This window comes from Nyctereutes procyonoides, unplaced genomic scaffold (assembly GCF_905146905.1).
Source record: "Nyctereutes procyonoides isolate TBG_1078 unplaced genomic scaffold, NYPRO_anot_genome, whole genome shotgun sequence".
Taxonomy (NCBI): Eukaryota; Metazoa; Chordata; class Mammalia; order Carnivora; family Canidae; genus Nyctereutes; species Nyctereutes procyonoides.
This window is the reverse complement of record NW_026575140.1, coordinates 22,037,408-22,054,986: the sequence shown is the minus strand read 5'-3', so window position 1 is coordinate 22,054,986 and position 17,579 is coordinate 22,037,408. Positions and strand designations below refer to the sequence as shown.

The following is a 17,579-nucleotide window of genomic DNA, read 5'->3' as shown; positions in this document are numbered from 1 at the left end:
ACATGCCATGCCTTCTGTCATAGGCTGTGCACTATAATCTGTGCTAAGTCCAACCACACTGAAGGGGAGGTGAATTAGACTCTGCCTCTTGGGGACGTGCTTGAGAACCAGTGACCTCCCCCCCAACCAGGGGCCGTCGAGGAGCGGCAGGAATGACCATCCATCACCCCATTACTCAGCTCCTGCTGTTGGCCAGGGACCCAGGTACCTGAGCAAATGTCATCCCAGTCCGGGGCTGTTTGGGGTGAGAAACAAAGTGGTGGGGCCCAGAGACAGGAATGCTAACACCCAGCTCAATGGTGCCTGAAGGTGTTTCTCATTTACAGTTTAAAGCACTCCACTTGCTCTCCCCCAGGCACCATGTGGGCCCAAGGGAAATAGATGAGTGAGACACTGGCCGCCCTCCAGACGCTCGCGGTAAAGGGAGACAGAATTAAGAACTAATGTTTCAATACAGTGTGATCAGTGCTGAAGAAGATTGATGAATGAATCAGTGTAGGACAAAGGAGGGAGGGGTCGCATTTGCTGGGACATCTTCCCCAAAGAAGAGCCTATTTTGCTGGGCTTTGAAGGGTAAGTAGGAGCCCGTTATCCCAGCAAAGAAAGAAAGAGCATTCCAGGCAGAGACTAGCACATGCAAAGGCCCGAAGGTGCTGGGAGCCCAGAGTTTTGGGAACTGAGCAGTTTGGGGCGTGTGGGCAGATGGCAGAAAATAAGGTTGCATGCAGGTAGTTCAGCCCAGATTGTGAAGACTGGCTGTAATTTATCATCAACATTTCCCAAAATGTATTTCATGACTCATGGTTCTGTGAGATATTAACAGGCCTTCCCCCAAAAACAGACCCCAAGATTATTTAAGTTCAGGAAGCCCAGGATTAAGCCCAATTAAAGCTGCTTCCCTACTGCAGGACTTCTCAGAGCCTTTAATTCTCTAATATCCATGAGAATCTCCAAGAGAAAGATAGATTGGATGGGATCCGGTCAGCATTCAACTATGTGGTATTCCCGAACTCATGTGATCATGGGACCCTCTTCCTGAGGGAGTCTCAGAGGCCCGTGTTCCAGGGAACACACTTTGGGACCTACTGCTTATAGCCAGTTGTCAAGATCAGGTATGATCAGGTTCATAGCTCCTGGCAGAAAGAACTGGTTAGCAGCGTGGGGAAGGAGAAGGATGGCAAAGATGCTGAGGGATGGCACCTGTTGGCTTGTGATTGGTTAGGTCGGCTTGGGGGTTGGAGGGTGAAGCAGAAAACGGAATTGTGGTGGACACTCTGGTTTCTAGCGGGTCGTGGTTCCACTGACTCAGACAGGAAGTATGACGGAGCAAGGCAGGCGTGTGGTGTGGATGGTTTGGGTGCTTCTGTGTCAGCCGGGAGGTGTGTAACTGGGCGTGGCTGGGTCACCCGAACTTCATTAGCAGAAGCCCCAGGACCACAAATTCACCAACGTGGAAGAAATGGCCACGTTCCTGGAAAAGCCCAGCCTATCCAAACTGACACAGGAAAAGAAACAGAAAACCTGGCTAGCCCCCTGTCTGTGAAAGACACCAAATTCATAATCCAAAGTCTTTGCACAAAGAAAACGCCAGGCTCAGACAGCTCCACTGGGAAATCCAGTCAAATGCACTAGGGAGAAATGCGCCCCATCCCACAAACACTCTTTCAGAAGGTGACAAGGGGGAGCGGTATGGACAGGTGCGGCTCCGCGTCACACGGGCCTGGCTCCGGTCCGCACTGCGCTGCCCGCATCCGTTCAGAGTGCTGCTCTGGGCGCCCTCCGCGTGTCACACGCCGCGCTGGGTGCTGGAGCCACGTTAGTGAGCCCAGCAGGTAAAACTCGGTGCCCTCCCTGAACAATGCAAGCTTGGACAGGTCGTGCTCTGTCCGGGGGTCCCGTGCATGCAAAGTGGGGACAGCACTCCCGTCCTGCCTGAGAAGCGGTGCTGAGGGAGGGAGGCAGGCAGCCCACAGCAGGCAGTTCCCAGTGGCCACTGATGCTTGTCTGCCTGTCCTGTGTGTACGTGTGTGTCCCACGGCCTGCCCTCTCAGGCTTGAAAATGTGTGGCAGCAGCAGCGGCAGCAACCATGACGAGGCCCCCGTCCTGAGCGACAAGCACCTGGATGTGCCCAACATCATCATCACCCCCCCGACCCCCACGGGCATGATGCTGCCACGGGACTCCAGGCAGACAGGTGAGGCCGCCCTGCCACCACTGCCAGTGTGTCTGAGGGACCTGGCTGGGGACAGCTCACGGGGACAGCCCCTTTTGTTCCGTGGCTCTGAGCCCACGTCCCCACCTGCTGGGGTTTGTTAAAAATTTATGCTTGGATCTGCGTACGATCCACCGAGGGCCCCTTGCATGCACCACCCTCAGCAAGATGTGGCATATTAAGTAATTAGCTAGACAGCCCCTGCCGGCAGCCAGGGCCAGTGATGGATGGGGCTGGGCGGGCCCAGCGAGGTAATGGATGGATGTGCCTTCCCCTGCCAGCTGGGGACGGGTGCTTGCCGGCCACAGCAGTTCAGCTGGATGGGATGGGCTTGGAAACACCATGTTGGGCCGAGCTGCTCTCTGGGCCTTCCAGCTGCAGGGAGCGGGGAGGAGACAGACCCATGCCCCCACCTGCCCTCTGTGGATGCTGTTGGAGCCGGTGAGACAACCTGTTCATCAAAGAGATTTCTGGAGCCACGCCTGTGTTAGGTGCTGTGGCTGCTATTTCAAAAAATAATCAGAAGAAATACTGATATAAACAGTGAGCTTTTCTTCATGGGGTCCTCAGGGTGACTCTGGGCTAGGTCTCGTTTTCATCCCCATTTGGTAGATGGGCACACTGAGGTTCAGAGGGGTGGAGACACTCGCCATGTAGCTGGTAAGTGGCAGGCTTGGGATTCAGACCCAGCCGTGTGACCTGGAGCTCGCGCCGTGCCCCTAGCGAAGCGCCCTCCCAGTGGCCAGCATCAGACAGCCCACCAGCCATCAGGGAGCACAGGCTAACCAGGCCGATGTGGGGCTCCAGAAGTCTGCTGGGGGGCTTTGGGTAGACTTTTCCAGAAGTGCTGAGCCTGGATCGCAGCTTGCCCACCAGGGTGGGTACTCAGGAGGAAGGGAAGCCACAGGACCCCCTCTGGGCCGGGCCCTATGTCAGGCCTGGTTCTGGGCCTTCTCATCAATGATTCACACCAGGTGATCTTCCTGGTCACCTTCCCAAGTGCCAGACGCCAGGCTGAATGCTGCTCACGGTGTTTATTCTCCTTCCAACCCTGAGGGCTGTGAGTACCGCTCTTATCTCTAGTTTATAGTTGGGAAAGCTAAGGTCCAAAGAGGGACAGTGAGTCACCCGAGGGCACACAGCAAGGTGGGGGAAGAGCTGGGCTCTTGCTCCAGTGTCCAACCAGAGAGCTCAGTGCAGGCAACAGAGGCTCCGACCCTTTGCTCTGCCGTCAGGCTTCCTGCCCTGCCAGCCTTGGTGTCCCCAATCTGCAAAATGGGGTCATAACCACCTTCCCTGCCCCCAGGGCCAATGGGAGTGTGGGGAGACATTATAAGGTCAGAGGCCCTGAGCTTGCAGAGGAATTCCTAAAACCCGGAGAGGCCTCTTTAAGTAACCAGCTCCGGGGTGAATCAGCGCAGAGGGCCTGCACAGTGGTATCTTCCTGTCCTGCCTGCTCAGACCCTCTTTCAGAGAGCAGAGGCATAGGATAAAAGGCCCAGACCTCGAGGTCAGAAAACCCTGCATTCGGATCCCTGCTCTGTGACTTTAGCACCTTGTGACACTGAGTAAGACGCTGGCCCTCCCTGAGTCTTGAGTTCCTCCATCTGTAAAATGGTGCCTCAGAGAAGCTGGGGAGGATTGGCCACAAGAAGGTCAGGGTCTGATTTCATGCCCTGCACAGTGGCTGTATTGTTCATATTTCCACCAGTGATATTTAGAGCAGATGGAGACCACCTCTGGGGCTGCTGGCTCCAAGTGATGATTACATACCTGAGCTTCCCCAGGCAATGGGTTGGACCCCCCTGGGTGACTTAGAGAAGCCCCCCCACCCCAGACCTTGCCTTCTCATCTCTAGGACAGCTGTGCGGAGGTATTGACCTCACATCCAGCCCTGGACTTGAAGGCACCTTCCAAAAGATGCTGAGCCAAGGGTGGGGCCCAGGGGTACAATCCCAGGAACCTCAGCTAGGGACCCAGGCGAGCTTGGAGTGTGAGCAGCAGGTGCATGGGGAAGGCCCACGAGACCCAGTGTCACCCAGGTCCCCTGTCAGCATCCCTACCTGCCTGTATGTGGGGGGAGCTCGAGGTGGTGGTACAGAGCATGGAGCCCAGAGGTTCTGGCCTTGGAGCTCTGAGGGGAGGGGACTCAGATGTGGGGGGTGCCCATTCAGTGCTGATTCCTCCTCTTTGTCCTAGTCTGGCTGGATGAGACAGGGTCGTGCCCAGAGGATGGAGAAATAGACCCTGAGGCCTGAGGAGGAGGCACAGGTCGGAGATTGTCTTCACTGGCTCCTGCTCCAGCCACCCCCAACTCCACATGTCTCTGGGGGTGTGGCTGCCTGGGACAGCTGTGCTGAGGTCGCTGGATGCTGGCCGGGAAAACAAAGGATTCTGGGAGCCGACCAGTTGCAATGTGGCAAGAAGAGCAAGGAATCAGCCCTGCCTGCTTCCAGAGCCATGTTTCCCAGGCCCCACCGAGTGGGGACTCCTAACGCCCACACATTCACGGTGACGGCCACTGGGGTGGCAGGGAGAGGCTCTCTTCTGGACAAACGAACCCTCCCTGCACCCTGGGCTACACAGACGGGTACGCAGGAGGGGGACACACACAAGAACTTCTTGCAGAGGAGTGGCTCTGTTTTTTACGAGTTGTTTTACAGATATCAAAACAGTCCACAAAGTGATTTATAATTCCTTTTTTGCATTATCAATAAAGGTCATCTGTAATGAACAGTAAACCCTGTTTCTTGGGCTGGGCAGACGCGACGGAGCGCACGCAGGTGCAGAAGTGAAGAGAATGACTTCATACGAAGGGGCGGGGCTGGCCGGGGTCGAGGGCTGCTTCGGGTGCTCTTGGGCCTTCTATTTGCCCACCACCATGTAAGCCTGAGCCTGGCCAAAGGCACGGAGCCTGAAGTCACGTGAGCCTGAGTCCCAGCTCTGTCCTTGCCAGCTGGGGGATCCTGGTAACAATGCATCTCTAGGATGGGAGGCAGTGGTTCTGGGCTTTGTTTTTTTCAAGAGCATCAAGTCTTTGGTGTCCCTGCGTCCCTCCTAGTCTGTTCTGACGGTGGCACCTGTGTTTGGCTTCTATCAGACGCCGTGTGGCTCCCCCTGTGTTAGTCGCGTTTCTGGAGAAGCAGAGCCCCAGCAAAGACTCTGCTAGGAAAGACTTTATTTGGAAGGTAATCAGGGAGCACACAGGTAAGGAGGGGGGGAGAGAAGTGCAGTTTGGTGGGGGGATCCCAAGACCACTCTCGGGGTTCAGTAATCCCCTAGTAGGACTCAGAACTCAGAAAAGCTGTGCTGACCTGGCTGTGTTTATGGTTTCTTATGGTGAAAGAATGGAGATTACAATCCTCAAAGGGCAGAGGTGACAAGGGTGGGGCCCAGGAGAGAGTGTAGGGAAAGGCTTGCAGGCAGCATCCAGCCTCTGGGATGACGCACACTCAGGGTACTGCCAACCAGGGGAGCACTCTGAGCCACCGGGGTGTCTGCACTTTTTGCTGGGAGTTGGCCACACAGACAGGGCTAGCCGCCCACATGGTGACCTCAGTGTCCAAGCCCTCTGGAGGTCAGGCTGATACCACAGTAAATCACACTGTTAGGCTGTTCTGCGTGACCGGAGGCTCCAGGTAAACAAAGATACTCTTATCAGGCAGGACATTCCTAGAGCCTAGAGGTCACCTACCAGGAGCCCAGGGTAAAGGCCAGACCACTCTGGGAGGGTCCTCCCTCTCCCCTGCTCCTACCCCCATTCATATACACTCTCTAAATACATACATACATAAAATATATATATATTTTTTTAAGATTTTATTTATCTATTCATGAGAGACAGAGAGAGAGAGGCAGAGACACAGGCAGAGGGAGAAGCAGGCTCCATGCAGGGAGCCTGACATGGAAATCTCCCGGATCTGCAGGATCAGGCCCTGGGCTGAAGGTGGTGCTAAACTGCTGAGCTACTCGGGCTGCCCAAAATCTTTTAAAAAAGAAAATAGGATCCCAGAAGATAGTGATACAGTCTGACTCATCAGCATGCTACCAGAGCTCACACACAACAGGTATTCAGCGTTTCTGTTACTTTGCGCTCAAATTGCTGGTTGTGTGCCAGGCACTGTTCTGAGCACTTCCAACTCATAGGATCCTCTTGGAGGAAACCCTTAGAGATAGTGTATTAGGCAGCTTTCCTTTGGCTGTCACACCACTGTGTAACAAACAACCCCAGCTGAATGTGTACATTATGTGTACACATAATCTGAATGTGTACCCACCTTCCCATATTTTACATTGAGACCTAATCTCCAGTGTGATGGTGTAAGGAGGGGGGCCTCTGGGAGGTGAACGAGGTCGTGTGGGCAGAGCCCTGGGGAATGGATTGGTGCCCTTACCAGAGAGATCCCACCGTGTGAGGACATGGCCAAGTGTGAACCTGGCACACTTGGTCTGGTGAAGCAGGTCCTCACCAGACACCAAATCTACTAGTGCCTTGATCTTGGACTTCCCAACCCCCAGAACCATGAAAAATAAATTTCTAGCAACTCAAACAAACTAAGACAAATGTGCTCCCCAAAATTAATGGCTTAGGACAGCAAACATCAATGTCTTACTCCCTGGTCCCTGGGTGGGTGAGCCATGGCTCTACTACATGGCTGTGAGGAGCTGGGCTTTGTCAGGCTAAAGCTGAGTTCAAACCTGCTCTGTGTATCTCCTCCTGCTGTGGCCAGCCGCTACCCCAGTGTGCTGTGATGGAGGGTGGCAGGAGCACAGGGCCCAAGTCAGGTCATGCAAGTGTGTTCGCAGTTCCTGCTTATGACTCTGGGCACCAGGGAGATGCTGGGCCTCAGGGCTGGTGCTGGGCATGAGCCCTGAAGACTGGCTCGGTCTACATGCTGGGGTGCAGGGTAAGGGGAGCCCCCATATCTCCCTAGGCACAGCTCAGAGGCCTCCAGCCCACTCAGCAACCTGCTGCGGCTAATCGCGGCTTCATCCCAGGCTTTTAGTGCCCATGGCAACAGGATGAGGGCTGTGAGCTGGAGCCCAGGCAGGAGGGGCTGGTCAGAGGCTGGTGGTCCCAGGATGCTGGATATGGTTTTCTTGCACAGGCAGGGTGAGTTTTCTTGCTCTCATGGGGCCAAAGGTATCAGTACCAGTCCTGAGCTTTGTGCCTCTTGTAGCTGGAGGCTTCATTCCTGGTGAAGCCAGCATCCATATGAGGGTGCCTGCTGAATAAGGGGAGAGACACCTTTCCTGGTGAATTCTGCACCCCAATCTGCAGCAAACCCATGACACTGCCCGGCCCCTGTCCCTAAGCCTCTACCTTCAAGCAAGCTCTCTCTCCCCACAAGGGTGGGGTGAGGTGGAGGGCACTTGCTCGGTAGAAGCTCTTGCCCAGGGAGGGCATGAAAGTAGGGAGGAGGGCCCCCCACTGCAGCTCTAGCATCCCACACAGGAGCTGTCAGAAAGAATGGGGGAGGGCACCTGGGTGGCTCAGAGGTTGGGTGTCTGCCTTTGGCTCAGGTTGTGATCCTGGGGTCCTGGGATCCAGTCCCACATCCAGTCTCCTTCTCCCTCTGCCTATGTCTCTGCTTCTATCTCTGTGTCTCTCATGAATAAATAAGTACAATCTTTAAAAAAAAAAAAGGGGGGGATGCCTGGGTGGCTCAGTGGTTGAGCAGCTGCCTTCACGCCCAGGGTGTGATCCTGGAGTCCTGGGATTGAGTCCCACATTGGGCTCCCTGCATGGAGCCTGCTTCTCTCTGTGTGTCTCTCGTGAATAAATAAATAAAATCTTTTTTTTTAAAAAAAGAGTCCTCTAGGATGTTAACAATTGAGGTACCTGGGTGGCTCAGTCGGTTAAGCCATTAAATGTCTGCCTTTGGCTTGGGTCGTGATCCCAGGGTCCTGGGATGGAGCCCCTGCTCTGCTTAGCGGGAAGTCTGTTTCTCGTCTCCTTCTGCCTGCTGCTCCCCCCACCCTGGCTTATGCTCTCTGTCAAATAAATAAAATCTCAAAAAAAAAAAGTCATAATGCTGATGTTAGCACAACTGTGTGTAAGAAGACCCACAAGGCCCACCTGTGCAGTCACAACCTCATGAAGTTGGTTGGTTTTGTGTGGACTTGACCCTTCATGATGTAGCCCAGCACGCAGGGATGCAAGAGTGCCTGGTTCTGGGGGTCCCAGACAGACTTGGTCAGGCCACTCATTGCCACCGCCGCGAGAATCTGAAGTGTAAGGAGATTAGAAAGGGATTTATTCCAGTGAGGCCAACACCAGCAAGAGAGCAGGCTAGCAGCTCCAAGACAGTCTCCAAAGTGTCAAAAATACTTCCAGTTTATCTAAGGAAGATGTAGGGCAAAAGTGGGTGGGTGCGTGCAGGTAGACATTGAAGGTCAAATCCATCACTGTCTGGGGTCAATCACGAGAGGTCTCGCAGGCTCAGGGCAGCCCTTATCGCATGAAGGGGTAGCTTCTGTTGCCATCACGGGACGCTTTGCCCTCAGGGTCTTCCACCTGAGCTGAGAGACAAGCTGGGAAGGAGAACCCAAACTAGGACATTTGAGGTCAAGGGTGCTGGTTGACTTGGTGGGGCAACAACTCTCGATCTTGGAGCTATGAGTTCAAGCTCCACGTTCCATGGAGAGATTGTTTTAAAAAAATTAAAAAAAAAAAAAAGGTTTGCAGTCAGAATGGAGGCAGCAGATATCCTTTTTCAATGAAAGGTCAGGGGTGCTCCTATAAGAGGGGGTGGGCCAGGTGGGGTGGGTGCCTCTTTGGGGCTGGTCTGGAATGATGATTTATATGAGCCCACAGCATGGCTCCCTGACTCTTGCTTCTTGAGTGTGTTCTTCCCTAAATACATCCTGGGGGAAATGGATACTAATGTCTGTACTTTATTTTTCATTTACTCTTAATGTCAAAGTCATGCATACCAATTAAAAGCCACAATAAAAACGCTTTGTGAGTGGCTCCCCCCAAAGTGTGTGTTAGCAGGGTGTGGTGCAGAGCTGGTGGTCTCAGGCGAATGAAAAACTAGATGGACGTTGGCGACTCTGACCCCTGAGAAGGGCCATTGGCCCTAACCCTGGCGTGTCCCCGAGAAGCTCCCAGGTTCCAGGAGGCGCGGGAACGCTCGGGCCCACGACTAGGGATTCGTGCTGTGTGCCTCCAGGAGGGGAGAAAGTGTGAAAACAGATGGAAATGTAATGTTTTAATGACAGCAGCAGATGGCAAAAAGACACAAGAGTGTATTCGCACCATGTCAGAGCCATTTGAGAGCGCCCGGCTCCATCGAGATGTGCGCGGGTGGCCGGCGGGATGGCTCCCCCCGCCAAACCCTGAAGGCCTGTGAGCTGTGGGGAGGGTCCACAGGCCTCCAGGAGGGGCGGCTGCCTGGAGCCACAGGTAGATCCGGAGCTCCCTTGGCCACTTGGGTGCTGCAGGGCTTTTCTGGGCCCTGGCGGGCATTGTCCAGGCTCTGTTTTTAGACTGGCCCTACTCCTGGACCTCCTGGAGCTGCCCTAGGCCAGGCCATTGCCAGGGCTCACCTGGATTTCTACTCACAGCCTCCATGTGAGCCTCCTGCTGCTGGACCGTGCCCCACGCCCACCAGAGTTCTCCTCCTAGAATGTGCATCTATTCTTGTCACTCCCTGACCTGCATCCCTCAGAGGGCCTCCTGTTGAGCTCAGGATCCTGTTCACCTTCTTGGAAGCAGCTCACGGAGGAGGCCCTGGAGAGCTGGCCGCTGCTTGTCTTTTCAGGCTTTGCTTCCCAGCACGCTCCTCAGGGAGAACAATACTTTGTGGGCTGTCATGAGAAAAGCTACTAGAGCTGACTGAGTGCAGGGGACTCCACCTATGGAGCATGACTGTGTCATCCTCCCCCCAAAACCTCACAGCGACTGCAGGAGGTGGTGATATTCAGAATAGTCAACAGTTGGGGCAGGTGAGCCCAATGGGCAGAAAGAAGATCATGTCCTCCCCTGACCCTGGAGACTTTGGAGGGCAGACAGCCCCCCAAGTCACAGTAGGAGCTATGGCTCTCAGGCTCCTGGAACATTGTGAGATTGGGGCCACATTAGGGAAGTGATCCTTCCCTATCACCAGGACCCTGCTCTCTGTGACACCATGACTGGTTTCAGCTGAGACAAGGGAAGGAAGAGGAGGTGATTTCCATTCTGCATTTCTCTTTTGCTGCCATGACTGTAATTCTTGCCCCCTCCTTAGATGGGTGACACCATCTGCGAGTCATGGCTTCCCCCTAGGTTCCCCCCAGAGGCCACAGGAGTGAGGCTGGACTCGGTTTATCAGGCCAGTGGCCCTTAACTTCACCCCAGAGGCTGTGGTTCTTTCTTAAGTCCAGGTGTGGCCTGGCCTTGGGCAAGTGATTCTCATGCACAAGCACGTCTGAGAGCCCCTACAGCCTGCCCCCCACCCCAGGCACAGTCCACCACTGTGCTAGGATGCCAGGGCCCCTTACCATGAGAAAATCGCTCCCACGTGGCTGAGATTCAGACTTCGAGGTACACTAATCAAGGATTGAATGGACACATTCTGCGCAGATAGGCCACAGGTCCCTCCCAAACATGCTCATCCCCAGAATCACCTGTGCAGGTGCATTGGTGCACCACAGCCCAACACCAGATGTGGGCCTGCCTGACCCTTCGGAAGACCTCAGACCCGAGTCAGTCGCAGATGCTGCAAATGCTGTTTCTACCCGAGGCTCAGTGGCCACCCTGCTGGACAGCCCGGCTGTGGGACACTTCTCTCATGGCAGCATGTCTGCTGCTTTACGTTCTGAACTCCAAGGCGCCGACTCCTTTTTGGAGTGCCTTGCTTCCCGCCTAAATTCTACTGTGACCAAAGGTACTGGAGCACTGACTGTCCTGCAGGGGGCAGTAGGTTCAACCTCAATCTCAGGAGTGCTTAGGTGCCTGGGGGGAACCTGGAGGAGAGTTTTTTTAAGTAATCTCTACCCTGAATTCATGACCCCGAGATCAAGAGTCACATGCTCCCCCGGCTGAGCCAGCCCGGCACCCCAGGATTTTTTTAATGAACTTTTTTTTTTCAAAAGAGCTTTAGTGGGGCACCCAGGTGGCTCAGTCAGTCATGCATCTGACTTCAGCTCAGGTCATGATCTTAGAGTGGAGTGGAGCCACGCATCAAGTGCCCTGCTCAGCGCCCAGCCTGCTTGTCCCTCTCTCTGCTCCTCCCACTCACCCACAAGCCCTCTCTCTCTCAAATAAAATCTTTAAAAAAATGAAAAAGAATAGCTTTAGATTTACAAAAAAGTTGCAGAAATAGTACAGAGGGTTCCCATAGAATTCCCACCCAGTTTCCCCTGTCCTGAATCTTAATTTACCGTGGTCTATTCATCAAAATTAATGAAACAATTTTGAAACACTATTTTTTTTTGGTACGAAATTATTTCCAGTTAACATACAACGTAGTATTAGTTTCAGGTTTACAACATAGTTGATTTAACATTTCCACACATCACCTGGTGCTCCTCACAACAAGTGCAGCCCTTCATCCCCGTCATCTATTCCACCCATCCCCCCCATCTGCCCTCTGGTGACCATCAGTTTATTCTCTATAGTTAAGAGTCTGTTTCTTTCTTTCTTTCTTTCTTTCTTTCTTTCTTTCTTTCTTTCTTTCTTTCTTTCTTTCTTTCTTTCTTTCTTTCTTTCTTTCTTTTTTTTATTTATCCATGAGAAACAGAGAGAGAGAGAGAGAGGCAGAGACACAGGCAGAGGGAGAAGCAGACTCCATGTAGGGAACCTGATGTGGGATCCGATCCTGGGACTACAGAGCCAAAGGCAGATATTCAACTGCTGAGCCACCCAGGCGTGCCGATATATTATTTTTAAAAGATTTTATTTATCTGAGAAACAAAGAGAGAGCATGTGCACACGACGTGGGGAGAGGCAGAGGGAGAGGGAGAAGCAGACTCCCCACTGAGCAGGGAGCCCGATGTGGGGCTCGATCCCAGGACCCTGAGATCATGACCTGAGCCAAAGGCAGAGGTCTGAGCCACCCAGGCTCCCCTTGATACATTATTATTAACTAAAGTCCATCCCTTATTCACATTTCCTCGTGTCCTTTTTCTTTTTTTTTTTTTTCGTGTCCTTTTTCTGTTCCAGGATCCCACATACATTCAATCCTCATGTCTCCTGTGGCTGTGACAGTGTCTTAGATATTCCGTTTTTTGTTTTTTTTGTGTGTGTGTTTTTTTTTAGATATTCTGTTTTTGACAACTTTGGCAGTTTTGAGACACGCTGACCAGGAGTTTTGCAGAATGTCCTTCTATTGGCATTTGTCTTATGTTTTCCCCAGCATTAGACTGGGATTATGGGTTTTTGGAAGAAGGCTCAGGAGGTAAAGAGCATTTCTCCTGCATTACATGAGAGGTGCATGCCCTCACCTTGACTTGTCACTGTTGATGTTGACCTTGACCACCTGGCCAAGGTCATATTGGGTGGGTTTCTCCACTGTCAAGTTACTCCACTTTTCTGTATTTCCAACCTGTCCTTTTCGGAAGGAAGTGGCTACAGGCAGCCCACCCTTCAGGACTCGGGAGTTACAGGCCACATTCATTTTTACTTTTATTTTTAAGATTTTTAAAAACTTATTTATTCATGAGAGGCAGAGACACAGGCAGAGGGAGAAGCAGTCTCCCTGAGGGGAGCCTGATGTGGGACTTGATCCCAGGCCTCCAGGATCACGCCCTGAGCCAAAGGCAGACACTCAACCACTGAGCCACCCAGGTGTCCCTTAAATATTTTATTTATTTATTCATTCATGAAAGACACAGAGAGAGAGAGGCAGAGACACAGACAGAGGGAGAAACAGGTTCCATGCAGGGAGCCCGATGCAGGACTCAATCCGGGTCTCCAGGATCACGCCCTGGGCCAAAGGCAGGCACTAAACTGCTGAGCCACCCAGGGATCCCCTTGTTTTTATTTTTAAATGCTTCTGAACCACTCTTGGGGCACCGGGGTGGCTCAGTCGGTTAAGCGTCCAATTCTTGATTTTGGCTCAGGTCATGATCTTGGGGTCCTAGGATCAAGCCCCACATTGGGCTCTATGCTCTGTGGGGAGTCTGAGATTCTCTCTCCCTACTTCTGCCCCTTCCCCCACCACCCTCACACTTTCTCTATATTTATTTATTTTATAAATAAATAAAATCTTTAAATAAATGATCCTGAATCACTATTTTTTTTTTAAATTTTTATTTATTTATGATAGTCACACAGAGAGAGAGAAAGGCAGAGACATAGGCAGAGGGAGAAGCAGACTCCATGCACCGGGAGCCCGACGTGGGATTCGATCCCGGGCCTCCAGGATCGCGCCCTGGGCCAAAGGCAGGCGCTAAACCGCTGCGCCACCCAGGGATCCCCTGAATCACTATTTTTTAAGCAACCTCCATGCCCAACGTGGGGCTCAAACGACCCCAAGATCAAGAGTCACATGCTCTTCTGAGCTAGCCAAGTGCCCTGATGTCACCTTCTTGAAGGTAGAGTCTTTATGTACATTGTTTGGAATTTTCTACACAGTAAGATTGTCCCTTTATCCTCATTAATTTCATCTCCAACTTTTTTTTTTTAAGATTTATTTATTCATTCATGAGAGACACACAGACAGAGGCAGAGACAGAGGCAGAGACATAGGCAGAGGGAGAAGCTGGCTCTTCTTCATAGGGAGCTTGATGTGGGACTCCATCCTGGATCCCAGGATCACACCCTGAGCCAAAGGTAGACACTCAACTGCTGATCCACCCAGGCATCCCTTATCTCCAGTTCTTAATTCACTACCACATGGGTCATTCCCATCTTCTAGGGGAGGCCTTTTATATAACAGGGGATAGTGGTGTGAGGGTTCTGACCAACCTGTCTAAAGCAACAGCCCACCTCCACCCCAACCCTACAGATGAATCCAATGCCTTTCTTGTCCCTCTCTCCAGTGTATTTTGCCATCCTCCCCTCCTTTTAGAGACCAGACATGAGGACAGGCATTTGGAAGTCCTCTCTGGATCTCAAGTGTGGCTCAGAGCTAAACCAGATTGGGGCAAATCCCTTCAATTCCCAATTTTCCCAGTTATAAAAACCTCTTGGGATCCAGTTAGGTGTGTGGTCACTGAGTCAGAAAATCCAAATCTGGAGCTTAGGGAAGGACATTTTAAATAACAGCTATTTATTTATTTATTTATGATTTTATTGACTTCTTTGTTAAGATTACTATTTTTTAAAGATTTTATTTGTTTATTCATGAGAGACACGGAAAGAGAGGCAGAGATACAGGCAGAGGGAGGAGAAGCAGGCTCCATGCAAGGAGCCCGATTTGGGATTCGATCCTGGGAATCCAGGATCAGGCCCTGAGCCAAAGGCAAACACAACTGCTGAGCCACCCAGGCATCCCAGTTTGTTAAGATTATTTATTTGAGAGAGAGAGAGAGAGAGAGAGAGAGAGCACGAGCATGGGGAGTGGCAGAGGGAGAAGCAGACTCTGCTGAGCAGGGAGCCTGATGCAGGGCTTGATCCCAGGACCCTCGGATCACCACCTGAGCTGAAGGCAGACCCTTAACCAACTGAGCCACCCAGGTGCCCCTTAAATAGCAGCTTTATTGAGGAATAATTCATATATTATAAAACTCACCCTTTTAAAGTATACAATTCAGTGTTTTTTAGTGTATTTACAGAGCTGTGCAAACATCACCAGTCTAGTTCTAAAACATTTCTATCACCCCTAAAAGAAACCCTGTACCCATGAACAGCCACACTCCTCTCCCCCTCCTCCAGCCCTGGCAACCACAAATCTAGCTTCTGTCTCTACATCTAATCTAGTTTCTGCATTGTTCATATAAATGGACTCATAATATGCGGCCTTTTGTGACTGGCTTCTTTCATGTAGCATGTTTTCCAGGCTCATCTACACTGTAGCACGAATCAATGCTTCATTCTTGGTTGTGGTGGATGAATACTCCACACGATGTATAGGCCATGTTTTGTTTATCTGTCCCTCAGCTGCTGGACATTTGAGCGGTTTCCACCTTTCAGCTGTTGTGAATCATACCTCTGGGAATGGAAAGACATTTAGCAAGCCCCTAGGTGCCCCCAATGTTTGTTTGCTCATGTTTGAGACTCGGAGACGCCATCACGTTGCAGTGTGTAACTCGGCACACTGAGCCAGCTCATCTTGCTCTCTCAGCAGCCCTGTGAGGTAAGCAGCAGCACTGCCCCCACTTTACAGACAGGGCCAAGGACACTCAGGTGATGTGGACACCGGGCTCTGCTAGCTCTCCTACTCATCCCGCCATGCATGGCCTCTCTGAACCTGGGCTTTCCCCACCAGCTCTTTTCCTTTGCTCTTTTCCAGGCTATGAAAATGAGGGAGGGAAGCCTCGCCAGCTCTGGAACACAAATATTTGCCAGTCAAGAAAACATTCCCCTATCAGTCAAAACCCAGACAAGCTGGCACACATTCCCTGCAGATGCCTGAGGGAGCTTCTATTTTAGGAGAGACCAGGTGGCCTGCAGCTTCTCCCTCTCCCCAGACACCCCGGGCTCCTTCTCATTCCTACTTCCTTTGCAGATGAGGAGACTGGGGTTCAAAGTAGTCAGTCACTTGCCCTCAGTCACATGGCATCCAAAGGGACCTTTTATTCATTTTCCTCCCCCACCCCCTTTCTTCAAGTAATCTCCATACTCAACAAAGGGCTTGAACTCAAGATCCCAAGATCAAGAGTAGCTCCTTCTGGGGAGTCTGGCTGGCACAGCTGGTAGGACATCTGACTCTATCTTGGGGTCATGAGTTCAAGACCCATGTTTCATTAGAGTTTTTTTTTTTTTTTTTTTTTGCATTAGAGATTAATTAAAAAATCACCAGCTCCACAGATTGAGTCAGCCAGTCTTTTTTTTTTTTTTTTAAGATTTTATTTACTTATTCATGAGACACACACACACACAGAGGCAGAGACACAGGCAGGGGGAGAAGCAGGCTCCATGTAGGGAGCCCAATGCAGGACTGGATCCTGGGTCTCCAGGATCAGGCCCCAGGCTGAAGGTGGTGCTAAACCGAGCCAGCCAGTTTTATATTTGTCTTAATAAATGGCTCACAGTGAAGGTGATTTCCAGTGCAGATAAATAGCAGACATAGCTTTCTAGGCCATGTGAGTGGACAGAACTTAATTATGGCCTTATTTCATTTCTCCGCAACCCGACATGGGGCAGATTTCAGGGGGCTTAGGGAGGGAAGCATGGAGTTTTCTGGGGTGGGGCAACTTTCCTGTGGGGATTTGGAACCCTGGAATCCTCCTCTCTCTCTTTTTTTTTTTCCTCCTGTCTCTTGTGTTTGTTCTCAGGACCTCATGATCAAGGGTTCAAATTCAGCCCACTGTCTGTCCCTAGCCTGCACTGGCAGCTTCACTCCCAGGAAGCTTTCTGGCCCTAGTTAAAATTCAGTTTTCTTTTTTTAAAGATTTTATTTATTTATTCACAGAGACAGAGGGAGAGAGGGAGGCAGAGACACAGGCAGAGAAGAAGCAGCATCATAACAGAGAGCCCAACGTGGGACTCGATCCAGGGTCTCCAGGATCACGCCCTGGGCTGCAGGCGGCGCTAAACCACTGCGCCACCAGGGCTGCCCTAAAATTCAGTTTTCTATCCCACCCCAGACCCCTAACTCACAGTTCTCCAAGAGCATGCATGTTAACACTCAGAATCTTTATTTTATTTTTTTTTAATTTTTATTTATTTATGATAGTCACACACACAGAGCGAGAGAGGCAGAGGGAGAAGCAGGCTCCATGCACCGGGAGCCCGACGTGGGATTCGATCCTGGGTCTCCAGGATCGCGCCCTGGGCCAAAGGCAGGCGCCAAACCGCTGCGCCACCCAGGGATCCCTAACACTCAGAATCTTCTGGGGGGATTCTGACCCAGAAGAGAATGTGAGAAGCACTGCTATTAGGTTTTACATAAGTCCGTGGTCTAGAGGAAGGGACAGAGAAGCTCATCAGTAGTGTTTGCAGCAGCTGTGCAAACCTGCCCCTTCCTGAGTCTCACCTGGGGTGCTTGACAAAGTACACACTGTGAAGATGTGGGCGAGGTGGGAAATCTGCCTTTTTTTTTTTAATTTTAAGATTTTATTTATTTGAGAACGAGTGAGCGAGCATGAGCCAGGTGAAGGGCAGAGGGAGAAGCCAACTCCCTGCTAAGCAGGGAGCCTGATATAGGGCTGGATCCCAGGATCCTGGGGTCATGACCCAAGCCACAGGCAGACGCCCAATCTACTGAGCCACCCAGGCGTCCCAGGAATCTACCTTTTTATAGGTTCTAATCAATATGTAAAGAGAAGACAAAAGAT

General features: G+C 51.7%; 1 protein-coding gene across 1 annotated transcript in view; it reads left to right on the top strand.

Moving 5' to 3' along the window:
- Positions 1 to 4,947, top strand: part of CUNH16orf74 (chromosome unknown C16orf74 homolog) — a 31,075-nt gene extending 26,128 nt beyond the window's left edge. The window contains exons 3-4 of the mRNA XM_055306673.1: positions 2,052 to 2,195; positions 4,413 to 4,947. Of these exons, the coding sequence (XP_055162648.1) occupies positions 2,052 to 2,195; positions 4,413 to 4,471 (203 nt within the window). The 3' untranslated portion in view covers positions 4,472 to 4,947. The remainder of the gene's footprint in view (positions 1 to 2,051; positions 2,196 to 4,412) is intronic.
- Positions 4,948 to 17,579: the final 12,632 nt, after the last annotated feature.